General features: G+C 43.5%; 1 protein-coding gene across 6 annotated transcripts in view; it reads right to left on the bottom strand.

Moving 5' to 3' along the window:
• The window catches only part of RAB28 (RAB28, member RAS oncogene family), a 161409-nt gene that overhangs the window by 85042 nt on the left and 54738 nt on the right, over positions 1 to 21629 (bottom strand). For 4 of the 6 annotated variants that reach the window (XM_081332400.1, XM_081332402.1, XM_081332404.1 and 1 more), the window contains one exon: positions 2104 to 2233. In XM_081332400.1, coding sequence (XP_081188526.1) covers positions 2104 to 2233 — 130 coding nt within the window. The remainder of the gene's footprint in view (positions 1 to 2103; positions 2234 to 21629) is intronic. The other 2 variants (XM_081332401.1, XM_081332403.1) reach the window with 1 other exon arrangement.

Raw genomic sequence — 21629 nt, 5'->3', positions numbered from 1 at the left:
GCAAGGGGGTCTGGCTGGGGGGACAGGAGGGCTGGGATGCCTCCGTGGAGGAAAGCCACCCCCCCGCCAGCCGAGCCTCTCATCCACACTGCAGTCACGTAGGATTGCATAGAAGGGGCACCGGGCAGGGGGCTGGGGGGGGATTGGCAGGGGGGAATCAGACCCACCATCTCCCACAGTTGAAACCCATCAGCATTGGCAGAGACGGCCCCGGGATGGCGAGAAAGGAGCCCTCACCTGGTGCGGGCCCTGTCTACACGGTGGCTCTGACAGAGGCGGTTGCTGCTGCTCTGAGCCCCTTGACCGGTCAACCACACAAGGAAGCAAGAGGCGGTGGCAGTGATGCCTGCATTGCCAAGCCCATTCGGCTGCACATCTGGAAGCAAAGCTGTGCCAACCATCCTCGCGCTGGTGGGTGCAGCTGCGGAGGAAGGTGACTGTGGCACATGCCCTCCCCTCCCCGCTGCCACCCCACATTGTCCCGCATGCATGGCCCGGAGGCGCACATGAGACAATGTGTGGCAGCAGCTGCAAAGGGTGGCCGCATGGCAGATCCTGCCTTCCCCCGCCACCCCCCCACCAGTACAAGGATGGTCAGCAGAGCTTCACTTCTGGATCTGCTGCCTGACACTATCAGCCCCTGCACAGAGGCCAGCTAGCAGCATGCTGGCTGTCCTGCATAATGGTGGACTGGCCACAGAGCCCCATCGGCGTGGGTGGAAACGGCTCCAGGACAGCCAGAAGGAAGCCCTTGCCCAGCCGCATCCACTCGACGGATCTGACGGGGGTGGCTTCTGCTGTTCCGACTGGTCAACCATGCAGGGAAGAAGGAGGGGCAGCTGGTACGTGAATCCACTGCCTCGTCAGGCTGCTAGTGAGCACCCGAGGTGGCTCCAGACCCCCAGCTGTCCTGGAGCCATTTCCGCCTGTGTCTTTCTCATTATCAATTCTCTTACCTGCGTGTTGTCTGCACCCCACACCGCAATTGCTCTACGCTTCGCAGCCCAGAGAGTGAGATTCACACACACACACCACCACCTCAGAGCCCCGTTCTTATTGTTCTAATACAGGGGTTTCCAAACTTGGCAACTTTAAGATTTGTGGACTTCAACTCCTCAGCATGTTTGCCTGAGGAATTCTGGCAGCCGAAGTCCACAGGTTTTAAAGTTGCCAAGTTTGGAGACCCCTGTTCTAATAAAATCAATGTTTTATTGTTTTACCATTCAACAGTCTTATTTTTGACAAACTGAATAGCCAAGTAAAAAAAGTTTTAAAAATGTCTGCAAGGAAACTAAGGTTTATAATAGCATTGGGGAAGGAGGGAGAGAGGGAGAAAAAGGAGGAGGAGGAAACATATCTATCCTGTTACTTGCAATCTTTAATTTTTTTTAAGCTCTTCAATGTTTAAACCAATTCAGGTATAGATAGACCTCAACTTATAATAGTTCATTTAGTGACCATTCAAAGTTACAATGGCAATGAAAAAACTTACTTATGGTAATTTTTCACATTTACAACCTTTCCCCATGAAAATGTGATCAAAATTCAGATGCTTGGCAACTGCTTCATACTTATGACCATTGCTGTGTCTCAAAATCATGTAATCACCTTTTGCTACCTTCTGACAAGCAAAGTCAATGGGGAAGCCAGATTCACTTAACAACTCGGTTACTAACTTAACAATTAACAAAGGTAGGAAAAAAGTTAGGCACAATTTCTTGATCAGTCATGGCTTAAATATAGGGATTCCAAACAATAAAAGCCATTTTGTATTAAAAATAAAATCAGGAAAACAAATTGGCAAAACTTCCCAACTTCCCAAAGTCATACTGCTAATCACTGAAGCAAGTTATTTCTATGAAATGATATCCCCCATCAAACTAAACATTGTGATTGCTGTCAAACACAGCATTCCTCATTTGGTCTAATACATGAAATATTACATTTTACAGTTCTGAGCCTGCCAAAATCAATGCACCAAGGTGCCAGTAAAATGAAAGGGACCACACATGTACCAATGTCTACAAGATTGGGGCTCATACCGCTGATCTGCATTTTAGGTATGTCAAAAGATTCCAGTTAAATAACAATTTAACAACTTACTTTTATTACCTACAAGGGCCACATGTAGTTGAGTTTCTGACTCTTCATTAACCTTCTTTACAACACTGTACCAATTTTCTAAGTTTTCAAAGCTCTGTTGGTTGGTAACATCATACACCAAAAGGACAGCCTGGAAAGAAAAGACTTATGTGAAGGGCAATATTAATGACAAAAAATCAAGACAACTAAATTGCATAAACTTAAGATAAGGGCTGATGCATAAAGATTCTTAATACATAAGTTCTGCACAAGGGGAAAGATAACCTTTCAAGTTCATGTATGCCACACAGATGCAAACAGGTCAAAATCAGCATATTCTATACAAAAATTAGTGATTATAAAATTACAGTTTTAAAAATGGTTTTACATTCTTAATGTTGATAAAACAGAGCTGCAGTAAAAATGTATTTTTTATTTTTGCTCATAGACTTCAACTGTATCATACTGAGAATTTTATCTATGTATTAGATTACTACACCACCATAACCAAGCAATTTTTATTTATTAAATTTGTTTGCTGCCCATCTCACCACATTAAAAGCAATAAAACCACAAAAATATGCATATACCTGATCATGATAAAGAAGGTCAGGAGGGTGGAAGCCAATCTAGCCTCAGGAAGCAAGATGTTCCATAGGACCAGAGGTGTGGCAGAGAAGGCTCCTCTGCTAGCAAATAGTGTGGACCAGACATTTCAAACACAAGGCCTGCAGCCAAATCCAGCCTGCCATGAGGTTAGATTTGGCCAGCGGAGCCACCTTAGAAATGGCCCAGGCCAACCAGGCACTGATCTACCACATGGTCAGCCTTAGATCCGCAGTACTGCCTTGGAACCAGCGAAGAATCACTCCTGCCTCTCTCTCCGGGCATGCACACAGGAGGCAGCAAGCATGTGAGGCCTGCTGTCCCTGGGGACTGCATTCTGAGTGTTTCCCTTTCACCCAGGATGCCAGCCCTCACATGCATGACACCTCCTGGGTGCAGGCTCGGGGGGGGGGGCAGTAGGTGGCCCCTCGCTGGCTCCAGGGCAGCATTGTAGATCTAAGGCTGACCACATTCCACACCAAGTTGTATCTGTATGGCTCTCAGCTTACCTCTCCCAGAACCCGCGCATGTGTTTGTGTGAGTGTGTGTGCACACGTGCAGGGCGGTGTGTGTGTGTTTCTCACTTCTTGCAGCTCCACACTGTGACATTGGGGAGGAAAAGAACGGGAGAGATAAGAGAAGCTGCAATGGGAGCTTCTTGCAGCCTTCCATGGGCTGGGGAAGGGAGCTGAGGGGGGAAGGGTATGATGCGATTGGCAGCTCATTGAGAAAAAGAAACAAGTACTCCAAAAAAAACAGCTTTCATTAGTATGCAGCCTGCCATTGCAGAAGGTCTCTGTTGAAGGCGTGGGGCTGCAAGGAGTGAGACACAACCCCCCACCAGCGGAAGGAAGGAGGGAGGTCCACGCTGTATTAGAGTAGGCTCCACCCTGCACCAGGAAGCAATTACAAAGCTTCCTCAGATTTGCTAATTTTTACCGGCAATTAATTCCTTCTTTCGCACAGATCACATTGCCATTACTAACTTACTAAAAACCAAAGGGGAAGGGAAGCTGAAGGCTTTGAAATGGACAGTAGAATGTCAAACCACATTTGAAAGACTGAAAAGACTATTTTCTGCAGAACCAGTTCGAAAACACCCTGATACTGATAAACCATTCATGATTCAAGCTAATGCCAGTGATGTAGCCATGGGGGCAGTACTAATGGAATGAAGCCTTGCACGTACACATCGAGGAAACTCACAGAGACAGAGTAGAGTTGGGCAGTCTGGGAGAAGGAGGCATATGCTGTCAAATGGGCACTCCTAACCTGGCGGCATTTCCCAGAAGGGAACAAAATCTCCTTCCAGGTATGGACTGACCACAAAAACCTAGAAGCCCTAAAGATGCCTAGAAAACTAGCCCCTAAACAAGCGAAGTGGTAGCAGCATTTCCACCAATTTAATTTCACCCTAAAGCACTTAAGAATTTCCTAGCTGATGGATTGTCCACATTGCCATAATACAACAGTATTAGGACAGAGATAACAGACCCACTCATGCCATCAAAACAGTTGGCAGCGCAATTCACCAGCTGAGTGTAAGCCAAAATCCAGAAGCCTCTAGCAAGCCAAGCAGGTATTGAATTCAAAAAGCGCCAGAGACCGAAGAATGGTTCCTAAGCCACAAGAACCTATGCACTATGACTGATGGACTGCCATGGGTGAGAGAGATGCTTTATTCTAAAAAACCAGAGACTGACTTTTATGCAGCTATGCCATCACTCAAAATCAACTGGTCATTTTGGGTTTGTAAAAACTTTACACCTAGTGAAATGGCAGTTTTGGTGGCCGTCTATAAAAAAGGACATTGAAAGCTATGTGGCTAGTTGCCCAATATGTGCTGCAGCTAAGAGGAGATAAAGGAAGACCCCAGGCTTGTTGCAAACAGTAGCGACCCCATCAGCACCTTGGAAAGAAATTTATTTTTTTTTATTATTTTTATATATTTCATTTTTATTCTTTACACACACATGTTAATTTTCCAAACAACGTGCGAACTGAGTTCATGATTCATTAATACATATACAAATTTTACTCTTTGGTTCTTTTTTCCAACCATTTATAAAATAAATTCCAGCTTTCATAATATTCTGTTTCTTCTTTGTCTTTTAGTCTCATAGTTAGTCTGTCCATCTCTGTGCATTCCAATATCTTCTTTATTAGCTCTTCTTCTGATGGTACTTATTCATTTTTCCAGCATTGTGCATAACCTATTCTTGCTGCGGTTATGATATGTAGAACCAAGTATGTATTTTGTTTATCAGTCTTTTCTGGTAATATACCTAATAAAAATAATTCGGGATTAAATGGTACATGTTCTCCTAATATATTTTCTAGCCAAGCATGTATTTTTCTCCAATAAGCTTTTACTTTATCACATGTCCACCAATAATATAGGTAATATGTACCTATATTATGTTTACATTTCCAACATTTGCCTGATACATTTTTAAACATTTTTGCTAATCTGGCTGGAGGTAAATGCCATCTATAAAACATTTTATACAGATTTTCTTTACATGCAGTTGACATTGTTAATTTATAATTTCTCTCCCACAATTTTTGCCATTCTTCTAACTCTATAGTATAACCAAAATTCTCCGCCCATCTTGTCATTGTCCCTTTAATATGTTCACTTTCCATCTCTAAAGTTAACAAAAAATTATACATTTTTTAAATTAATTTCTCATGAGACGTTAGTAATATCTTATCAAACACGTTTTGTTCTTTATAAAATCCATACATTTTCATATCTTTTTCATATCTATTTTGTATTTGTAATCGTACCCACCATGACATGTTGATACCCTGATGTTCCAGTTCTTGCTTCGATTTTAATGTCCCATCAATATTTAAAATATCTTTATATGTCCACGTTTTTTCAAAATCTAACAAGTTTACATGTGAAAAAGCTTCAATTGTTGATAACCACCCTGGAATTTTTACATATATTTTCATTTTGATTTTTTCCCATACAGTTATCAAAGCATTTCTAATACAGTGGTTTTGAAAATATCTATGAATTTTGTTTTTCCCATACCATAAAAACGCGTGCCATCCCAACTGTAAATCATGTCCCTCCAAGCATAACAACCTTTTATTCCTAAGCATCATCCATTCTTTCACCCATGTCAACACTGATGCTTGATAATACAAAGTCCACTCAGGTAAACCAAAACCCCCATTTTCTTTAGTATCTTGCAAAGTTTTCTTTTTTATTCTAGCTTTTTCCCCTGCCATATAAACTTCAAAACTAAAGAGTCCAACTCTTTAAAAAAAGTCCCCCAAGTTTTATCGGGATTGTCTGAAACAAAAATAAAATCTTAGGCAATATATTCATTTTAATTGTAGCTATCCTTCCTAGTAAGGACAATTTTAAATTCTTCCATTTTTCCAGGTCTAACTTTGTTTCAATAGTCTTATATAGTTGTCTTCTTTTAATGTTGAACATTTAGCTGATAAATATATACCCAAATATTTTACCTTTTTCACTATCTGTACCTCTATCACCTCTGATATTCGATTTTTTTGCTTATCCGTAACATTTTTCACTATTATTTTAGTTTTTTCCTTATTAATTTTTAATCCCGCTACTTCACCATATTGTCCCAATTTCTTCCACAATTCTGGAATCATCTTCAAAGGATCTTCCAAAATGAATACCAAATCATCAGCAAATGCTTGTAATTTATATGTTTCACCTTTTAACTCCAAACCTCTAATAAGAAATTTCTATGGACTTTATTGTGGAGTTACAAGAAAGTGGGGGGAACACAGTCATTTGGATCGTGATGGATTTGTATTCTAAATAAGTACACTTTATCCCATGCCAAAAAATCCCTAATACAAAGACACTTGCAAAGTTATTTCTCCAAAATATTAATCAACTTCATGGGGCTCCACAACAAATCATATCAGTCAGGAGAGTAAAATTCACATCAGAGTTTTGGAAAGCATTCCTGGTACTATTGGGGATCACTCAGGGGTTGTCATCTAGTCATCATCCGCAAACTAATGGTGGGACTGAACGGTCGAACTCAGTACTGGAGCAGTACCTAAGATGTTTCATTAATTACCAGCAAGAAAATTGGATCAAACTACTCCCGTTCACAGAAGTTGCTTATAACAATGCAGTACATTCCAGCATGGGCTACACTCCTTTCCAAGTTGCAACAGGACAAAGTTTCAACCCAATGCCCAAATTAACATCGAGTGAACCGACCATCCCTGGCCTGAAAGAAGGGATTGCACAATTACAAAATACCTGGCTGGTTGTAGGGAAGGCTTTAGAGGAGGCTAGGGAAGCATATAAATTCCAGGTAGATAAGAAATGAAGTGAACCCAAACCATTTCAAGTAGGAGAGAAAGGTTATCTGTCAACAAAATACCTAAAATCCCAGGAGCCGTCAAAGAAGCTAGGGCCAAAATTTGTGGGGCCATTTTCCATTAGAATAATAATCAATTCTGTCACAGTAGAATTGGAGCTCCCTAAGACACTCAGTCAGGTTCACCCAATTTTTCACTGCAGCCTTCTGAAAAGCAAACTGCAGTCGCCCTTAAGGCCAGCTGCAGCTCCTTCCCCTCCTACAATCATGGTAGAAGGTGAACAGCAATTTGAAATCAAGGAGATCCTAGACTCCAGGAAACATCATGGTTCCGCCCAATACTTGGTAGCATGGAAACACCTCCCTCCTTCCCAAAATAAATGGGTTCAGAAACATCATATTAGAGCCCCCAGATTGCTTAGTAAATTTCATGCTGCATATCCAGATAAACCAGACTAATATTTGTATCTATCTCTCTTTGTTTTATCTTTCTACAGGTGGCGCTTTCTTTTTTTAAGGGAGGCAGCATGTCAGAACCCATTTCATTCCTGGGTGGGAGGTCTTAATTCATTTCTTTTCATTTCTTTCTTTGGGTTTTGCCATTCTCCTGAGGGGTAGGAGGGAGGTTTTTTTCACTTTGCTACATTGTAACCTCTCTGCTGCTTCTACATGCTCTTTGAACTGTTTCTCCCTTGATGACAACCTGAGGTGAGAAAGGAATGTGCCTCCAGCCATCTGACTTATCTCTCGCTGCGGAAAAGAAGTTGTGAAGACTCAATAAAATCTTCACAGTTCTGAAGGAGTTGGCAGATGTTATCTCACAACCATTGTACCATCTCTTTCAAAAATCCTGAAGCACCAGGGAAATACCTGATGATTGGAAAAGGGCTGATGTGGTTCCCATCTTCAAGAAAGGGAAATAAACAGACCCAGGAAACTACAGACCAATCAGTCTAACATCAATACCAGTGGGGGAAAGTGGCAAGAAGGTGACAAGCAACAGGGAGAAAGCAGAACTATTTAACTCGGTTTTTTTGCATGTGTCTTTACACAAAGGGAAAAAACAGACCAACCTATCAAAAACAGTGCCATAAAAAACAGAATAGAAATGCAAGTCAAGATAGGCAAGAAAATGGTAAGTGAGCACCTGTCCAGCCTATATGAGTTCAAATCACCAGGACCAGATGGATTACACCCCAAGGTTCTCAAGGAACTGGCAGATGTGATCTCAGAACCACTGAACTATATTTTTCAAAGATCCTGGAGCACTGGGGAACTACCAGAGGACTGGAATAGAGCTGATGTAGTTCCCATCTTCAAAAAAGGGGAAAAATAGATCCAGGAAACTACAGACCTATCAGCCTGACCTCAATACCTGGGAAGATTCTGGAAAAGATAATCAAACAACAAATCATTGAACACCTTGATGCAAACAAAGTCATCACTAAAAGCCAACATGGGTTTGTCAAAAACAGATCATGCCAGACAGATCTTATTGCATTCTTTGACCAAATGACAAAATTAGTGGACCAGAGGAATGCTGTAGATATAATTTACTTGGACTTCAGTAAGGCATTTGATAAAGTAGATCACAACCTACTACTTGATAACATAGAAAAATGTCGGTTACATAGCATCACCACCAGATGGATTCGTAGCTGACTGATCGGTCGTACTCAGCATGGTCCTCAATGGAACTGCATCTACATGGAAGGAAGTGTGTAGTGGGGTGCCCCAGGGCTCTGTTCTGGGCCCAGTGCTCTTCAACATCTTCATCAACAATTTGGATAAGGGGATAGATAGGGAACTCATCAAATTTGCAGATGACACCAAGCTGGCAGGAATAGCCAATACTCCAGAAGATAGGCTTAAGATACAGGAGGATCTGGACAGACTCGAACACTGGGCGCTATCTAACAAAATGAAATTCAATGGTGAAAAATGTAAGGTTCTACATTTAGGCAGGAAAAATCAAATGCACAGGTTTAGTATAGGTGGTACCTTGCTCAACAGTAGTATGTGTGAGAGGGATCTCGGAGTCTAGTGGACAATCGCTTCAATATGAGGCAGCAGTGTGCTGCAGCTGCCAAAAAAACCAACACAGTGCTAGGCTGCATTAACAAAGGGATAGAATCAAGATCCCGTGAAGTACTAATACCACTTTACAATGCCTTGGTAAGGCCACACCTGGAATACTGTATCCAGTTTTGGTCACCACAATGTAGAAAAGATGTTGAGACTCTAGAAAGAATACAGAGAAGAGCAACAAAGATGATTGGGGGACTGGAGGCTAAAACATATAGGGAACAGTTGCTGGAATTGGGTATGTGTAGTTGAACGAAGAGAAGGGTGAGGGGTGACATGATAGCAGTGTTCCAATATCTCAGGGGATGCCACAAAGAAGAGGGAGTCAAGCTATTCTCCAAAGCGCCCAAAGGCAGGACAAGAAGCAATGGATGGAAACTAATAAAGGAGAGAAGTAACCTAGAACTAAGGAGAAACTTCCTGACAGTTAGAACAATTAACCAGTGGAACACCCTGCCTCCAGAAGTGGTGAAGGCTCCAACACTGGACGTTTTTAAGAAGACACTGGACAGCCATTTATCTGAAATGGTATAGGGTTTCCTGCCTGAGCAGGGGGTTGGACTAGATGACCTCCAAGGTCCCTTCCAACTTCTTCTTCTTCTTCTTCTTCATTATTATTATTATTATTATTATTATTATTATTATTATTATTATTATTATTATCATCATCATCATCATCATCATCATCATCATCATCATCATCATCTTGGAAAAGATAACCAAAAACCAAATCCGCGAAAAACTAGAAGCAGTTATAACCAGCAGCCAGCACAGGTTTCTCAAAAACAGGTCATGCCAAACCAATCTTATTTAATTCTTTGATAAAGTGACTATATTTGACAAATTAGACCACAACCTGCTGCTTAGTAAGCTAGAAAAAAAGTGAAATACTGTAGCCAATTTTGGTCACCTATCACAAAAAATATGTTGAGAGTATGGAAAAAATTCAGAGAAGAGCAACTAAGATGATCAGAGGCCTGGAGACTAAAACATACAAAGAACAGCTACGGGACTTGGGTTTGGCTAGTCTAAAGAAAAGAAGAAATAGGGGAGACATGATAGCAGTATTCCAGTATTTGAGGGGCTGCCACAAAGAAGAGGGGGTCATATTATTCACCAAAGCACCAGAAGGCAGGACAAGAAACAATGGTTGGAAACTGATCAAAGACAGAAGCAACCTGGAATTAAGGAGAAACCTCCTGACAATGAGGACAATTAACCAGTGGAACAGCTTGACTTCAGAAATCATGGGTGCTCCATCACTGGATATTTTTAAGAAGAGACTAGACAGTCACTTGTCTGAGATGGTACAGGTTCTCCTGCTTGAGCAAGGGGCTGAACCAGAAGACCTCCAAGGTCCCCTCCAGCTCTATTCTATTCTAAGTAGAAATTCAAGTTAACATTGGTATTCTTAAATTGTGAGCTCTTATGAAAGTATCCCCTCCTTGTATGTTGCAAACAGCCATTTCCAGCAGAATGGGGAAAAATATTTTCCTTTTGTATATTTCAAGTCTGAATTAGACCAAGGCAGGGTTCCTACAGGATAGCCCTTTTAAGGATTATGTATTAATAGAAAAGCAACTAACCTACCTCTGCTCATAAAAGCTAAACTGTTGCACATAAAAACAGAGGAGCTTTGATCAACTATCACAGCTACCATTTTGATAGTTTTGCTCTACTGTTGTCTGTGGACGCCCCCACTAAATGCAAGCATGGGATAAACTGAGTCTCGTTTGTTCTCAATCTTTTAAGTGGTCACAAACTACTAGCAAAATAGCATTTGATCACAAGGCAAGGAGGCATCGAGAAATGTTTCCCCTTTTGCATTTGAGCATTCAAGAAGGGACGGGAAAGGAGAAAGGGAAAGAGGAAAGATAAAGAAAAAGAAGGAAAGAGGGGAAGAGAGCAAGGAAGGAAAAAGGGGAAGGAAGAAGACAGGAGAATAAAGAGGGGGGAAAAGAAGAGAAGGAAGGAAGGAAGGAAGGAAGGAAGGAAGGAAGGAAGGAAGGAAGGAAGGAAGGAAGGAAGGAAGGAAGGAAGGAAGGAAGAGAGGGAGGCGATTATAATGAGAGAGAGGGCAATTCTGAGGGAACTCCTGCCTTAGGACTTGGCCACCAGCAGCCCCCGCTGCCCTTTCGCCATCCCCTTGTCCTCTCCTCCTGATTTCTCCTGGTGGTCTCCCATCCTATTGCTGAGGATGCTTTAGTTACAAAACAGGGTCTCCTCACATGGAGAGGGAGTGGGCCTCCCTCTGACCCACACACTTTGCCCTCCCGCACACATCATGAGCAACCTGGCCAAGGAGAGCGAGCACGGTAGCAGCAGCTTTGAGGAGGAGGTAAGCACAGCAGGGCTGGGCTGGGATATGGGGTCCCTATGGCCTATCCCCTTCATGGATTACTGCCTTGTCGTGGAGAAGGGGCTTGCATAATTCAATGACGCTATGAGCTATGCCATGCAGGGCCACCCAAGACGGACAGGTCATAGCCGAGAGTTCTGACAAAACGTGATCCACTGGAGAAGGAAATGGCAACCCACTCCAGTATATTTGCCATGAAAACCCTATGGACAGTACCAAAAGGCAAAACGATATGACGCTGGAAGATGAGCCCCTCAGGTCGGAAGGCATCCAATATGCTACTGGGGAAGAGCAGAGGGCTAGTACTAGTAGCGCCAGAAAGAATGAAGCGACTGGGCCAAAGCTGAAAGGACGCTCAGCTGTGGATGTGTCTGGTGGTGAAAGGAAAGTCCGATGCTGTAAAGATTTTTTCTCCATAGGAACCTGGAATGTAAGATCCATGAATCAAGGAAAGCTGGACGTGGTCAAACAAGAGATGACAAGACTGAACATCGACATCTTAGGTATCAGCGAACTAAAATGGACAGGAATGGGTGAATTTAATTCAGATGACCATCAGGTATACTACTGTGGGCAAGAATCCCTCAGAAGAAATGGAGTAGCCTTCATAGTCAATAAAAGAGTAGGAAAAACAATACTGGGATACAATCCTCAAAATGACAGAATGATCTCAGTTCGAATCCAAGGCAAACCATTCAATATCACAGTAGTCCAAGTCTATGCCCCAACCACTGGTGCTGAAGAGGATGAAATTGACCGGTTCTATGAAGCCCTACAGCACCTTATAGAACTAACACCAAAAAATGATGTCCTTATCATCATGGGGGATTGGAATGCTAAAGTAGGAAGCCAAAAGATAAGCGGAATAACAGACAAGTTTGGCCTTGGAGTGCAAAATGAAGCAGGGCACAGGCTGATAGAATTCTGTCAAGAGAATACGATGGTCATAGCAAACACTCTTTTCCAACAACCCAAGAGATGGCTCTACACATGGACATCACCAGATGGTCAACACAGAAATCACATTGACTATATGCTCTGCAGCCAAAGATGGAGAAGCTCTATACAGTCAGTAAAAACAAGACCAGGAGCTGACTGTGGCTCAGACCATGAGCTTCTCCTTGCAAAGTTTAGGCTTAAACTGAAGAAAGTAGGGAAAAGCACTAGGCCACTCAGGTATGAATTAAATATATATCCCTGTTGAATATACAGTAGAGGTGACAAATAGATTTAAGGAATTAGATCTGATAGACAGAGTGCCTGAAGAACTATGGACAGAGGTTCACGACATTGTACAACAGGTAGCAACCAAAACCATCCCAAAGAAAAAGAAATGCAAGAAAGCAAAATGGCTGTCTGAGGAAGCTTTGCAAATAGCTGAGGAAAGGAGGGAAGCGAAAGGCAAGGGAGAAAAAGAAAGATACGCCCAACTGAATGCAGAATTCCAGAGAATAGCTAGAAGAGATAAGAATGCCTTCTTAAATGAACAGTGCAAAGAAATAGAAGAAAACAATAGAATAGGGAGGACCAGAGATCTTTTCAAGAAAATTGGAGAGATGAAGGGAACGTTTAATGCAAAAATGGGCACGATAAAGGACCAAAATGGCAGGGACCTAACAGAGGCAGAAGAGATTAAGAAGAGGTGGCAAAATTACACAGAAGAACTATACAAAAATGAGCTTAACGTCCCTGATAATCACAATGAGGTGGTCACTAACCTCGAGCCAGACATCCTAGAATGTGAAGTGAAGTGGGCCTTAGAAAAGCTGAGCAACAACAAAGCTAGAGGAGGTGACAGTATTCCAGCTGAGCTATTCAAAATCTTAAAAGACAGTGCAGTAAAAGTGCTACACTCAATTTGCCAGCAAATTTGGAAAACTCAACAGTGGCCACAGGATTGGAAAAGATCAGTTTACATTCCAATTCCAAAGAAAGGCAGTGCCAAAGAATGTTCAAACTATCGCACCATTGCACTCATTTCACATGCTAGTAAAGTCATGCTTAAAATCCTACAAACTAGACTTCAGCAGTATGTGGATCGAGAACTACCAGAAGTACAGGCAGGATTTCGAAGAGGCAGAGGAACTAGAGATCAAATTGCCAACATACGCTGGATCATGGAGAAAGCTAGGGAGTTCAAGAAAAACATCTACTTCTGCTTCATTGACTATGCTAAAGCCTTTGATTGTGTGGATCATAACAAACTGTGGCAAGTTCTTAAAGAGATGGGAGTACCAGACCATCTTATTTGTCTCTTGAGAAACCTATATGCGGGTCAAGAAGCAACAGTGAGAACTGGACACGGAACCACTGATTGGTTCAAAATTGGGAAAGGAGTCCGGCAAGGCTGTATACTGTCGCCCTGCCTATTTAACTTATATGCAGAGCACATCATGAGAAAGGCAGGGCTAGATGAATCAAAAGTTGGAATTAAGATTGCTGGAAGAAATATCAACAACCTAAGATACGCAGATGATACCACTCTAATGGCAGAAAGTGAAGAAGAACTAAAGAGCCTCTTGTTGCGGGTGAAGAAGGAGAGTGCAAAACTTGGGTTGAAACTTAACATTAAGAAAACCAAGATCATGGCATCTGGCCCTCTCAATTCCTGGCAAATAGATGGGGAAGAAATGGAGTTAGTGACAGATTTTATTTTCCTGGGCTCCAAGATCACTGCAGATGGGGACTGTAGCTAAGAAATTAAAAGACGCTTGCTCCTGGGGAGGAAAGCCATGGCAAATCTAGACAGCACACTAAAAAGCAGAGACATCACCCTGTCAACAAAAGTGCGTATAGTCAAGGCTATGGTCTTCCCAGTTGCAATGTATGGCAGTGAAAGCTGGACCATAAGAAAGGCTGAGCGCCAAAGAATTGAAGCCTTTGAACTATGGTGCTGGAGAAGACTCCTGCGAGTCCCTTGGACTGCAAGGCGATCAAACCGGTCAGTCCTAGAGGAGATCAACCCTGACTGCTCTTTAGAAGGCCAGATCCTGAAGCTAAAACTCAAATACTTTGGCCACCTAATGAGAAGGAAGGACTCACTGGAGAAGAGCCTGATGCTGGGAAAGATCGAGGGAACGACAGAGAATGAGGTGGCTGGATAGAGTCACTGAAGCAGTAGGCGTGAGCTTAAATGGACTCCAGAAGATGGTAGAAGACAGGAAGGCCTGGAGGAATGTTGTCCATAGGGTCGCAATGGGTCGGACACGACTTCGCAGTTAACAACAACAACATGGCCTGGGAGCTCAAGGAGCAGGCTGGGTGTTTGCCTTCCACTGTCCAGGGTTCCGGGGGTCCTCCGCAGAGAAGTGTGGCTCCTCTGCTGGACAAGTTTGGCACTCACCCTGGTCTCGCCTTCTTCCACTGGAAACAGTGGACCCCTCCAGCCCCGCCCAGACCACACAAGCGATGTCAAGCTGGCCATGCTCATCCTGGCCACACCCACCCGCCCCCGAGGCCAACCACAACCCTGATGTGGCCCTCAGTGAAATCAAATTTGACACCCCTAGCCTACACCCATGCCACATGGGGCTTTAAAAGTGGTGTACAACAATACCCATAAACATAAGTAGCTATAAAATATACACAACATAATATAACCATTACCAATTTTTAAAAGATCTTAAAGGATTATAAAATACATGTAAGCATTATATTTAAAAATACTTTGGGAGGACTCCTTTTTAACTCAGATCCAGAACAACTATAATATCATGGCTAATCCAGCTTTTTGGGTAATAAATGAGAATAACTGAGGTATTTATACTGACACTGGCAGTTAAATTCGGTTTTAGCCCATAGATTATCATAATCAATATTACATCAACAACACACTCAAAACAGTAAAATCTCCTGGGGCAGCTTGATTAAAACTAGCAGCAGGTATATCTAATAAGGATGATTAAACAAATTATACGAAAAATGTCAAAGAAATGTTATGAATTTCTAAATGCGCTTCATTCTTCATTTTATTATATGCTAAAGAATTTCATCTTAGAAGAAGAAAGCAAAACCAAATATTATGTAACACAGAGCTGAAGAAACTGCTCTTCAGATATTCCTAGCTGAAAGTATCAAATTTTTTTGGCCATGATGGCAAAGATTACTATAAGATTTATTTCTGCAGGATTTTGAGGGTAACTGTGTCAGCCGTGTCCCAGCTTGGGTGTTTAGGAAAGAAAGAGCCTTGATTCCATTGGTAGAGATAAAGGTATACTTTTACTAAAGCTAAGTAGTTACAGTGTAAGGAAAGCCAGATCAGAGTATTCCTGCGTAAACTCAGTGATTTTCCCTTCTCCCAGGTCCTCCCCCCTTGGTCATTTGGTCAGTGTCCAACAGTATTTGAATTAGGTGTTTTGGTAAGTCTTAAAGTTTGGTGCCTCTTTGGTGGGTGTTTGCATTCCATTCTCATGCTTGTCCTTGGATCTCTCAATTGTTGGCCCTTCTGGTTCCTATCATCCTCCTCTTAGCCTTCCCCCTCTATTTTCTCCTCTCCTTTTTATGGCAGGATGCCATCAATGCAAAGCAGAGCTGAAGCAGTGTCATGACAGATCTGACATTTTGCCCCCCTTGAAAATGCAGCTTAGTCCTGAAACAGAAAAATAACAGAAACGGTTAGGGATTTCAATGGGGTTTGTCAGGGTATTTGTTATGGAATTTGCAAAGGAGTCGGGAAGCTTTGATGTGTTGGGCATCGACCCATTCAGTTTTGGAGGGGAGGAATATTAAGTAATGTACTTTTTGTCTATGTCTGCGGGAATCTAAAATTTCTTTGATTCAAAATGCTGTTCTCCTTCAATGTGTGCAGGGGTTGGAAGTGGTCTTCTCTTGGGAAGCAAGGGGAAGGCAATCAATGGTTTCAACAGGCTGCAATGAAAGACTGGGTGGATACGTCTGAGGGTTTTCGGTATATCTAATTGCACTGTTGCTGGATTAATGATTTTAATTATGGGAAAAGGTTTGATGCGTTTTGGTCCATGTTTTTTCAAAGGTAGTCTGGAAGAGAAGTAGACTTCATCACCAAAGTTAAAGTCTTTTGGATTGGTCTGTTTCTTATCAGCCTGATTTTTTGTAGTTTTCTTGAGCTTCCACCAGTGCTTTGCGCACTACCGACCAGGACCTTGTGGAATAGAGAGGTTTACGTATAACTGAGTGGCACAGAGTTCTTCCACTAGTTTCATGTGTTCCTCCAGGGTTTCGGTGTAAATTAAAATATTATCTAGATGAACTAGGATCCCTTTGTATAAATGTTCATCTAGGATTTCGTTAATCTCTTGCACAAAAACTGTGGGTGCCCTCTGTAGCCCAAAGGATAGTACACAGAACTGGAAACATCCTAGCAGGCAATTGAAGGCTGTTTCATTCCCCTCGATGCGTACTCAGTAATACGTCTCTCTTAGGTCTAATTTGGTGAAAATCCTTCCCTTGGCTAGAAGGGCAAGTATGTCCTTCATCAGTGGGAGGGGGGAGACATTTTCAATGCAGATGGCACAGTTCATGGTAATCCATGCATAGGCAGAGGGAACCATCTTTTTTCTCCCAAAAAAGTACAGGTACTGCCATATGTGACTTTGCCATTTGAATGAAACTCTATGGGAGGTTGTTGTCTATAATGACTCAAGAGTTTGTTTAACTGTCTTGGGATCATGGTGTACAGTTTTGGTTTAAACAGTTTGGCCCCGGGTACTATTTCTATGGAGCAATCTGTGGCAATGAGAGTGAAGTGTGTCTGAGTCTCTTTCACTGAAAACTTTCTGTTAGTCCCAATACTCTTTGGGGATTTGAGGATCCACCTTTGTTCGTGCACTGCTGTAGCTCCTTCCCCTTTCACTTTCTTAATGGGCAGCGCATGGAGCTGCAAGGTCAACTTTTCATTCAGTCCTCCCTCGACTGGTCTCTGCCTGATTTTTAATATTCACCTCCTCCAATTTATGGAGGGGTTCTACTTTAATAGCTACGCTAAGCCCAGCACTATGGGTCTGTCCATGCCTGGTGCTACTATGAAACTGATGGTTTTTCATGGGGCCCCATCTTTATCTGTACGGTTTTTGTAACAAACACTGCAGGGGCAACTCCTGCTACTGATCCATCTAGCTGACAAAATGCCACAGGGACTTTTTAGTTCCCTGAGTCATATCCGCAATTTCTCCACTATGCCAGGGCTGACCAGGCACCTGGTGCAGCCTGAGTCCAATAATGCAATCAAGTTCTCCATGCACACCAAGGATGGTACACTTAATTTGATTGGGATTGTTACGGGCATGATGGGGTGACTTGCCAAGGGGTCATCTGTTCAGCTTGAGGAACTTGGTGTCAAGCATCAAAGAAACATTATTCTGCTTTAGCCATTATTGTTTCTTAGCTTACCTACAGACGCAGGGGAGGGGAGATGTTTGGAATCTCAGCGCATCTGTAAACAGTCCAGCCTGGAAACCAAGGTCATCGGAGAACTGTTTGGCTGGCAACTGAAGATTTTTCTCATAACAAATGTCTGACACTTAATTGGGGGGATGTGACCTGCTCTATGAGAGGGAAAGGGAGGTTCTATACTTTTAATTTACTGTTCTGGTGCCATTTTCACCAGAGCTGGTTTTCTATTGCCCCGATATGCTGTACTCAATAAAATTTTGCATTAGAGATTGGAATGTCTCAGCTATGCTTACTTCATTGGGATCATCAGTCAGAATCTTGACACTTGGTCTGAGTTCCCTTGCCATCACTAGGCGGTGGGGTAAACTCAACGACTTCTACCCCCTTAAGGGCCATCTCTCATGGCTTTGTAAGACCTTTGCTTACTCACTGTACGGGGCTGGACATTGGTCAGGGTGCTTGGCAATCAGCTGCTCTGTGGCCCTCCTTGCCGCAATGAAAGCAGCTGGTGGAGCGGCAGTGTGGGCTCTGTTCTCTTTTCCCCAGTTTTGGAATTTCTTTTCCATGGGAAAAGGTTGTCACTACTCTCCACTAGCACAGGTGTGGTATCTGGCTAGGTCAATCCCTACTTCATCAGCATCAATGAAAGGTTCGTGTTACGCCCCTGGAGAGACAGGTGTAAAAGATCTTGTTGCTCAGGTCATCTTGGAAACACTCAATTACCATGTCTTATGGCCAATTGATCAGCTTGCAGGCCAGGCTAGAGAATTCTTGAACATAGGTAACAATGGGTCACCTCCCCTGCCTTATGAACTTGATTCTTGTCTTGGCCTTTCGGTCAGTGAGAAAGTCTTCAAAATGCTTCCTCAGGGCCGCCATGAATCTATTGAAGTTGCGTGGGTCATTTTTCCAGAGGGCCACCATCCACTCTTCTGCCTCACCCTCTAATGCCATGGTGATAATTCTTATTTTAGCCAGGTCAGTTGTCAGGCCAGCCCCATATTGCTATATATATATCTACACCTGAGTAAGGAAGAATGCCAGCTGTTCACCCCAGGGCCAGTGGTCTGCATTCTTTTTTCCACAGGAGGTCCGCCCAGGCTGATGGCAGTAGCCATACTGCTCTCAGCTGTTGCACTGGAGTCAGCGGTGCAGGTGCTGGCATCAAAGCCACTGCAGTCACTGCATCAGCTGACTAGGCTGCTGGTGGTGCTGGCCATTCTTAGGCTTCTCAGGTCTGAATCAGTCAAAAGCATCCTTCAGGAAGTCTATGACTTGCTGAAAGATGACATCATGGGGCTCTGGCTCACTTCCTGTTGCCCCACACTCTTCTTTGGCTGGTGGTGCTTGTGGTCAGCTCCCTTGGCTTCTCTAGGAAAAAGTTACCCCAGAGGGCTTCTCTTCCTGTTCTTCCATTTTCCTGATACCTATGGACCATAGGAATTTTGGCTGGTCCCTCAGGGCTTCTGCCTCCTCTTCCAACTCCAGGTAGACTTCCCTACTCCTGGGTCTTGAGGCAGCTTCTTCCCAGTTCTTCATCTCCTTGTGCTCACTTTTGTGGATGGACATTCTATGCACCATCACCATGGTAGACATGAATCTCCAGGTGAAGCATTATTGCAGGTCTGGCTTAATGTCAGTCCTGTCCCAGCTTGGAAGCTTAGGAAAGAAAGACCTTTGACTCCATTGGAAGAGAAAAGGTATTGTCAGGACCCACCCCAATCCACGTCTTAGGAAAACAAAAACTCTTGGAGTCAGTTCTAGTCCAAAAGGAATTTTTACTAGGACATGTTTGGTTGTGGAAATACAAGACAGGACCTGGTATTGTTTTACAAATTGAAACTTTATAAAGAGTTCCCGGTTCAACCCCCCTTCCCTCAACCCCATTTGGTCAGCCCCCCATCATTTACTTTGTGTTATCCCTTTCGTGAGAAAAAGGGAACTTCGGATCTTTACGGTTATTGCCTTCTTCCTTTACAGATTCAAATGGAGACACAGGCCAGATGCCTTCTTCTCTAACCCTCCCCTTTGTTCCCCCAGTTCAAAAGGTTTCCCTTGGTCTTTGAAATAACCTAAGGCAGGCTGAATCCATATCCACTCCTCCTTCCTTGGGAGATGGCAGAATCCAGGGGGGGGGATAATGTTTTAAACATGCATTTATGAATGATATAAATGGATTCTGACAGTCTGCTCTCCTTAAAAGAAAAGGAAAAGAAAAAATATATATAAATGTTAACTCGGTTTGTTCGGATATTCTGTATGAAATCTCTTAAGCAGCTTTGGTGCTTTAACGTGGCGTTTGCTGACCCATTCATTTTCTGAGGAGGGGAGGTGTTTTCAAGCCACTAAATATTGGGTCATTCCATGATGTTTTCTGGAATCCAAAATTTATTTCACCTCAAAATGTTGTTCCCCTTCCACCATGATGGGAGGTGGTGAACACATTGTGTTCAGATTTCTGTAATCCACACAAAAACGGAAAGAACCATCTTTCTTCTCCCTGAACAGGACTGGGGCTGCCACTTTGGGTTTGGCAGGCTCGATGAACCCTCTTTCTAAGTTTTTCTTTATGAATCTTTCCATTTCTGCCATTTCCCTTGGGCTCATGGCATACATCCTGGGTTTTGGGAGCTTTGAATTCTATGGCGCAGTCTGTGGGACGGTGGGGGGGAAGCTCATCTGCCCGCTCCTCACTGAAAACCTCAGCAAGGTCCCTGTATTGCTCCAGTATCTCTGGTAACCCCTTCTCTTTCCCCACTGCTGCTGTCTCCTCCCTTCGGGTTGGCGGGGGTGCTTTGGGGGGTTACGTTTCCCTGCTCCCCTTTTGGGAAGTTGAGTTCTGCTGTCCTCCAGTTTATCCCGGGGTTCCATTTCTTCAGCCATTCCAGTCCTAAAATCATTGGGCATTCCATGCCTGGGGCCACTATAAACGTTATGTCTTCCTCATGAGACCCCAGGGACAGGTGAATTGATAAAGTGGCTAGGGTAGCTGGTCCCCCACCCCACTGCTATTGATCCATCTAATTGACTAAAGGAGATTGGTTGTTTTAGCCTCCTCACTGGGATGCTCAGTCTCTCCACCAGCGTTGGGCTGATGAGGCAGTGGATGCAGCCAGAGTCTATCAGAGCTTTTATTTCGATGGTTTTAGGTATAGAGGAAGCTAATATAGTCACTGTCTTAAGTATGGGTGGAAGGGGTCCACTTACCAATGGTTCTCCCTCTGAGATGTCTTCCGAGGTGTCCATCACCCCTGCAGTGTAGGCCGGAGTCCAATTCCAGTTCTTGGCCAGAGTTGTGGACTCTACAGCCTCTGTCCCCTTCATGGAAGATTCTTTTGGGTTGCCTTGGGGCTAACCCAGCTTTTTGGAAGATGATGCCTGTTTTGCGTGGAGGGGTTTTCGAACGACATTCTGCAGCACGGTGGCCCTCTCTCCCACAATTGAAACATCCCATTGATTTTTTAGCTGTGGCCAGTGGTTTTTCCCCCCCCGCGTGTTTGCTCGAGTGGCAGGCGGCCCCATGGTTTTCCTCTGCGGTGTCTCTTCAATAGGTCTATTTCCACTTCCTCCGCCAGGACATACCAGTCATCGAGATGGTATGGGTCTCCTCAAGGCAGGCAAGCATCATACAGGTCGTAGTTTAGTCCGTCTTTGAAATGGCTAAGGAGGATGTCTTCTGGCCAGTTCAGCTTGCTGGCAATGGCTTGGAATTCTTGGGTATATTCGGCCACTGCTCGCCTGCCCTGCCTCACCGTTTTGATTCTCTCCTGGGCCTTTCGGTCAGCCAAAGGATCTTCAAA

The sequence above is a fragment of the Vipera berus genome (genome assembly GCF_964194415.1).
Source record: "Vipera berus genome assembly, chromosome: 7".
Taxonomy (NCBI): domain Eukaryota; kingdom Metazoa; phylum Chordata; class Lepidosauria; order Squamata; family Viperidae; genus Vipera; species Vipera berus.
The sequence above is the reverse complement of the archived record's forward strand: the minus strand, read 5'-3'. Positions and strand labels throughout refer to the sequence as shown.